Consider the following 7,435-nt stretch of genomic DNA (forward strand, 5'->3'; position numbering starts at 1 on the left):
CGGAAACACCCGAACCGGGAGCGTCCCGAGCCAAGGGAACCGAACCCGGACCGGGGGCACCCGAACTGCCTGAGGGGACCCGAACCGCTCCGGAAACACCCGAACCTCCGGGAGGGTCCCGAGCCAAGGGGAACCGAACTCGGACCGGGGGCACCCGAACCGTCCCGGAAACACCCGAACCGGGAGCGTCCCGCGCCAAGGGGGCCCGAACCTGAGTGGAAAAACCCGAACTCTCTGAGGGGACCCCGAACCGCTCCGGAGAGACCCGAACCGTCTCGAAAACCCCCGAACCGGGAGCGTCCCGCGCGAAGGGAACCGAACCGACCCGGGGGGACACGAACGTGAACCCGAAGCGCTCCGGAGGGACCCGAATCTCCCCGAGGGGACTCGGAGAGAACCCGAACCGTTAGGAGCGGAACCGCCCCAGACACACCCGAACCCGGCCCGGAGCGGACCCGAATCGGGACCGTCCCGTCCGGAAGGACCCGAACCCAACCCAAAAAAAGTCCCGAACTCCTCCGGAACAAGCCGAACCCACTCGGGTGAGCGCCGGGGGTTTTGGGGGGAAGTTTGTGGGGAAGAGGCGGTGACCCAATGTGTGGGGGGTCCATTCCCAACTCTTGGGGTCTCCCCTGGATGTGTGGGACCCCCCTCCCCTCCCCAAAATCAGGCACAGGATGCGGCCAGCGCCCTCCTGGGGCGGGGCGACCCCAGATGGGGAGGGGGGGGGAGAGGAAGGAGATTCTGCAAAGCCTTTTATGGGCACAGCCCTGAGCGACCCCTCCCCCGCACGGCCGGGACCCCCGGGTGAACCCCAGCATTGCTGGGAATCCCTGCTTTAATTCCTTCATTTCCTTCCAGCCCCGCTAAAAATCCTCAGTCACACGATAACCGCCCCCAGAATCCCCCAGTGCCAAAATCTCTGCTCACTCAGTGCTTAATTCCAGCTCCCAGTGTGCCCAGTCCACATCCCAAATCCCACTGGTGCTCCCACAAAAAAGCCCAAAATCACTGACCCTCATTTTCCACAGGTTCCCCTGTTCCCTCTCTGCTGTGTGCAGACCCCCCAAAAACCCCCAGTGCCAAAATCTGCCCCCAGTGCTTAATTCCAGCTCCCAGTCTGCCCAGTTTTCCACACCCCAAATCCCACTGGTGCTCCCCCAAAAAACCCCAAAATCACTGACCCCCACCTCTGCACAGACACCCCTGTTCCCCCTCTGCTGTGTGCAGACCCCCAAAAACCCCCAGTGCCAAAATCTCCTCCCAGTCCTTAATTCCAGCTCCCAGTCTGCCCAGTCCTCCACACCCCAAATCCCACTGGTGCTCCCCAATCTCCCCCTCCTGACCCTAAAAACCCCCAAAATCACTGACCCCCATTTTCCACAGACACCCCTGTTCCCTCTCTGCTGTGTGCAGACCCCCAAAAAGCCCCCAGGCTGCAAACCTGAGGGTAAAAATGTACCCCTGATACCCCCCAATATCCCTGATACCCCCAGCCTCAATACCCCCAAGACCCCCCGATGCTCTCCAACCCCAAACACCCCCAAAATCACTGACCCCCATTTTCCACAGATGCCCCTGTTCCCTCTCTGCTGTGTGCAGACCCCCAAAACCTCCCAGGGTGTAAACCTGAGGGTAAAAATGTATCCCTGATACCCCCCCAACATCCCTGATACCCCCCCAATATCCCTGATAACCCCAAATATTTCTGATACTCCCCAAGCCTCAATACCCCCAATACCCTGATACCCACCCAAGACCCTCCAATGCCCCAAAAACCCCCAAAATCCCTGACCCCCATCTCTGCACAGACACCCCTGTTCCCTCTCTGCTGCGTGCAGACCTCCAAAACCCCCAGGCTGCAAACCTGAGGGTAAAAATGTACCCCTGATACCCCCCAATATCCCTGATACCCCCAAATATTTCTGATACCCCTCCAGCCTCAACACCCCCAATACCCTGATACCCACCCAAGACCCCCCAATGCCCCAAAAACCCCCAAAATCCCTGACCCCCATTTTCCACAGACGCCCCTGTTCCCTCTCTGCAGTGTGCAGACCCCCAAAAAGCCCCCAGGGTGCAAACCTGAGGGTAAAAATGTACCCCTGATACCCCCCAAATATCCCTGATAACCTCCAAATATTTCTGATACTCCCCCAGCCTCAATACTCCCAATACCCTGATACCCACCCAAGACCCCCCCAATGCTTCAAACACCCCCAAAATCACTGACCCCCATTTTCCACAGATGCTTCTGTTCTTCTCTGCTGTTTCCCAGCCCCTCAAAAACCCCCAGTGCCAAAATCTCCTCCCAGTCCTTAATTCCAGCTCCCAGTCTGCCCAGTCCTCCACACCCCAAATCCCACTGGTGCTCCCCAATCTCCCCCTCCTGACCCCAGACACCCCCAAAATCACTGACCCCCATTTTCTACAGACACCCCTGCTCCCTCTCTGCTGTTTCCCAGCCCCTCAAAACCCTCGGGGTGCAAAACTGAGGGTAAAAATGTACCCCTGATACCCCCCCAATATCCCTGATACCCCCAAATATTTCTGATACTCCCCCAGCCTCAATACCCCCAATACCCTGATACCCACCCAAGACCCTCCAATGCCCCAAACACCCCCAAAATCACTGACCCCCATTTTCCACAGACACCCCTGTTCCCTCTCTACTGTGTCCCAGCCCCCCAAAAACCCCAGTGCCAAAATCTCCTCCCAGTCCTTAATTCCAGCTCCCAGTCTGCCCAGTTCTCCACACCCCAAATCCCACTGGTGCTCCCCAATCTCCCCCTCCTGACCCCAAACACCCCCAAAATCACTGACCCCCATTTTCCACAGACACCCCTGCTCCCTCTCTGCTGTGTCCCAGCCCCTCAAAACCTTCGGAATGTAAACCTGAGGGTAAAAATGTACCCCTGATACCCCCCAACATCCCTGATACCCCCCCAATATCCCTGATAAACCCCAAATATCCCTGATACTCCCCCAGCCTCAATACCCCCAATACCCTGATACCCACCCAAGACCCTCCAATGCCCCAAACACCCCCAAAATCACTGACCCCCATTTTCCACAGACACCCCTGTTCCCTCTCTGTTGTGTGCAGACCCCCAAAAACCCCAGTGCCAAAATCTCCTCCCAGTTCTTAATTCCAGCTCCCAGTCTGCCCAGTTCTCCACACCCCAAATCCCACTGGTGCTCCCCAATCCCCTCCTCCTGACCCCAAACACCCCCAAAATCACTGACCCCCATTTTCCACAGATGCCCCTGTTCCTCTCTGCTGTTTCCCAGCCCCTCAAAACCCCCAGGCTGCAAACCTGAGGGTAAAAATGTACCCCTGATACCCCCCCAAATATCCCTGATACCCCCAGCCTCAATACCCCCAATACCCCCCGATGCTCTCCAGCCCCAAACACCCCCAAAATCCCTGACCCCCATTTTCCACAGATACCCTTGTTCCCTCTCTGCTGTCCCAGACCCCGAAAAAACCCCCCAGGGTGTAAACCTGAGGGTAAAAATGTACCCGTGATACCTCCAAATATCCCTGATAACCCCATCCTCAATACCCCCAATACCCTGATACCCACCCAAGACCCTCCAATGCCCCAAAAACCCCCAAACTCGCTGCCCCCCATCTCTGCACAGATGCCCCTGTTCCCTCTCTGCTGTGTGCAGACCCCCAAAAACCCCCCAGGCTGCAAACCTGAGGGTAAAAATGTTCCCCTGATACCCCCCCAATATCCCTGATACCCCCCAGCCTCAATACCCCCAAGACCCCCCGATGCTCTCCAGCCCCAAACACCCCCAAACTCACCAACCCCCATTTTCCACAGACACCCCTGTTTCCTCTCTGCTGTGTCCCAGCCCCCCAAAATCCCCCAGGGTGCAAAACTGAGGGTGAAAATGTACCCCTGATACCCCCCCAATATCCCTGATACCCCCCAAATATCCCTGATACCCCCAGCCTCAATACCCTCAACACTCCCCAAGACCCCCCGATGCTCTCCAGCCCCAAAAACCCCCAAAATCACTGACCCCCATTTTCCACAGACACCCCTGTTCCCTCTCTGCTGTTTCCCAGCCCCCCAAAATCCCCCAGAGTGTAAACCTGAGGGTAAAAATGTACCCGTGATACCCCCAAATATCCCTGATACCCCCAGCCTCAATACCCCCAATACCCTGATACCCACCCAAGACCCTCCTTCTGACCCTAAAAACCCCCAAAATCAGACCCCCATTTTCCACAGACACCCCTGTTCCCTCTCTGCTGTGTGCAGCCCCCCAAAAACCCCCAGTGCCAAAATCTCCTCCCAGTCCTTAATTCCAGCTCCCAGTCTGCCCAGTTTTCCACACCCCAAATCCCACTGGTGCTCCCCAATCCCTTCCTCCTGACCCCAAACACCCCCAAAATCACTGACCCCCATTTTCCACAGACACCCCTGTTCCCTCTCTGCTGTTTCCCAGCCCCTCAAAATCCTCGGGCTGTAAACCTGAGGGGAAAAATGTACCCCTGATACCCCCCCAATATCCCTGATAACCCCAAATATTTCTGATACTCCCCCAGCCTCAATACCCCCACTACCCTGATACCTGCCCAAGACCCCCCAATGCCCCAAAAACCCCCAAATCACTGACCCCCATTTTCCACAGACACCCCTGTTCCCTCTCTGCTGTGTGCAGCCCCCCAAAAACCCCCAGTGCCAAAATCTCCTCCCAGTCCTTAATTCCAGCTCCCAGTCTGCCCAGTTTTCCACACCCCAAATCCCACTGGTGCTCCCCAATCTCCCTCTCCTGACCCCAAACACCCCCAAACTCACTGCCCCCCATTTTCCACTGATGCCCCTGTTCCTCTCTGCTGTGTGCAGACCCCCAAAACCTCCCAGGGTGTAAACCTGAGGGTAAAAATGTATCCCTGATACCCCCCCAACATCCCTGATACCCCCCCAATATCCCTGATACCCCCCAAATATTTCTGATACTCCCCAAGCCTCAATACCCCCAATACCCTGATACCCACCCAAGACCCCCCAATGCCCCAAAAACCCCCAAAATCACTGACCTCCATTTTCCACAGACGCTCCTGTTCCCTCTCTGCTGTGTGCAGACCCCCAAAAACCCCAGTGCCAAAATCTCCTCCTAGTCCTTAATTCCAGCTCCCAGTCTGCCCAGTCCTCCACACCCCAAATCCCACTGGTGCTCCCCAATCCCCCCCTCCTGACCCTAAAAACCCCCAAAATCGCTGACCCCCCATTTTCCACAGATGCTTCTGTTCCTTCTCTGCTGTTTCCCAGCCCCCCAAAAACCCCCAGGGTGCAAAACTGAGGGTAAAAATGTACCCCTGATACCCCCCCAACATCCCTGATACCCCCCCAGCCTCAATACCCCCAAGACCCCCCAAGACTCCCCGATGCTCTCCAGCCCCAAAAACCCCCAAACTCACTGACCCCCATTTTCCACAGACGCCCCTGTTCCCTCTCTGCTGTGTGCAGACCCCCAAAAACCCCCCAGGGTGCAAACCTCAGGGTGAAAATGTACCCCTGGTACCCCCCAAATATCCCTGATACCCCCAGCCTCAATACCCTCAACACTCCCCAAGACCCCTCGATGCTCTCCAACCCCAAAAACCCCCAAAATCCCTGACCCCCATTTTCCACAGATACCCTTGTTCCCTCTCTGCTGTCCCAGACCCCGAAAAACCCCCCAGGGTGTAAACCTGAGGGTGAAAATGTACCCCTGGTACCCCCCCAATATCCCTGATACCCCCCAAATATCCCTGATACCCCCAGCCTCAATACCCCCAATACCCTGATACCCACTCAAGACCCCCCAATGCCCCAAAAACCCCCAAAATCCCTGCCCCCCATTTTCCACAGATGCTCCTGTTCCCTCTCTGCTGTGTGCAGACCCCCAAAAATCCCCCAGGGTGCAAACCTGAGGGTAAAAATGTACCCCTGATACCCCAAAGCCTCAATACCCCCAATACCCCCCAAGACCCCCCGATGCCCCCCAGCCCCAAACTCACCGCCCCCCTCTCTCCACAGCCCCCGGGATGCCCCCTCCGTGCCGCCCCCCGTCCCTTCTCCGCTGCATCCAAGCCCTCAGCGCCCTGCTGGCCCTGGCCCTGGCAGCAGCTCCTGGCTACTGGCACCCCGGCGAGGGCGACGGCTGCTTGTCCGCCTGGGCTTTATCCTTCGTCTTCACCCTCCTCCTCCTCCTCAACGACGCCTTCCGCCGCCCGCCGCCCCGCCGCGACCTCCCGCTGGTCCTGGCCACCGCCGCCGCCATGGCTTGCGCCACCGCCACCGTCCTGTGGCCACTGGGCCACCTCCGAGGGAACGAGGGTGGCCACGGCCGCCCCCGCGCCCTCCGCGCCGCCGCCACCGCCGCCTCGGCCATCGCCACCTTGGCCTACGCCGCCGAGGTCACCCGCGACCGGGCGCGACCCGGCGAGGCCGCCCCGTACCTGGCCACCCCCTCGGGGCTGCTCAAGGTGGTCGAAGCTTTCCTGGCTCTTCTCCTCCTCGGTTTATCGGCCGAGCTGGGCGCGGCGTCCGGCCCGGCGGCGTTGCGTTGGTGTCTGGGCATTTTCTGCGTGTCCTTCGTGCTGGGGGTGCTGCTGGTCGGGGGTTGCCTGCTGGGATGGGGGTGGTGCGGGTGGATGCGCGACCCCGAGGGGCTGCGCTGGGGGTTGGGGGTCTATGCGGGGTTAGGGGTGGTGGCCTACGGGGCGGCCACGGTGCTGTGGGCGCTGTACAGCTTCTCGGACGACATGGGGGGCCGCTCGCGGAGACCCTACGGCTGCTCGGCCACGTGTCCCTGGGACAGGGAGGTGCTGGTGGCCGTGCTCAGCGGGCTCAACCTGGTGGCGTTCGGGGTGGATTTGGGGCAGACGGGCAGGTTGGTGCTGCTCAGGGCCTGAGGGGGCGCGGCGGGGTGAGTGGGGGGGTTCAGGGGGGAGTTGGAGGCTTAAACAGAGGGCTGGGGTCTGCCACAGGGTGGGATCAGGGCCTGCGTGGGGGTCTGGGGTCTTCTCCTGGGGTGGGATCAGGCTCTAAATGGGGTCCTGGATGCTCTGTGGGGCAGGATTGGGATCCTGATGGGGGTCTGGGGTCACCCCAGGGTGGGATCAGGCTCCCAAATGGGGTCCTGGATGCTCTGTGGGGCAGGACTGGGATCCTGATGGGGGTCTGGGGTCACCCCAGGGTGGGATCAGGCTCCCAAATGGGGTCCTGGATGCTCTGTGGGGCAGGATTGGGATCCTAAGAGGGACCTGGAGGGGTCTGGGGTCACCCCAGGGTGGGATCAGCTCTAAATGGGGTCCTGGATGCTCTGTGGGGCAGGATTGGGATCCTAAAAGGGGTTTGGGGTCACCCCAGGGTGAGATCCAGCTTCTATGGGGGTCTGGGGTCTTCTCCTGGGGTGGGATCAGCTTCCC

The 7,435-nt window shown here is 59.3% G+C and overlaps 1 protein-coding gene across 1 annotated transcript; it reads left to right on the plus strand.

The window, feature by feature from the left end:
* Window positions 1–460: 460 nt before the first annotated feature.
* On the plus strand, window positions 461–6,926 carry LOC117009728 (myeloid-associated differentiation marker homolog). The gene is made up of 2 exons (XM_033084046.1): window positions 461–542; window positions 6,042–6,926. The coding sequence occupies exon 2, from the start codon at window positions 6,050–6,052 to the stop codon at window positions 6,917–6,919; it is 870 nt and encodes a 289-aa protein (XP_032939937.1). The 5' UTR covers window positions 461–542; window positions 6,042–6,049; the 3' UTR covers window positions 6,920–6,926.
* The last annotated feature ends 509 nt before the right edge of the window (window positions 6,927–7,435 follow it).

The sequence above is a fragment of the Catharus ustulatus genome, chromosome 35, assembly GCF_009819885.2.
Source record: "Catharus ustulatus isolate bCatUst1 chromosome 35, bCatUst1.pri.v2, whole genome shotgun sequence".
Lineage (NCBI taxonomy): Eukaryota > Metazoa > Chordata > Aves > Passeriformes > Turdidae > Catharus > Catharus ustulatus.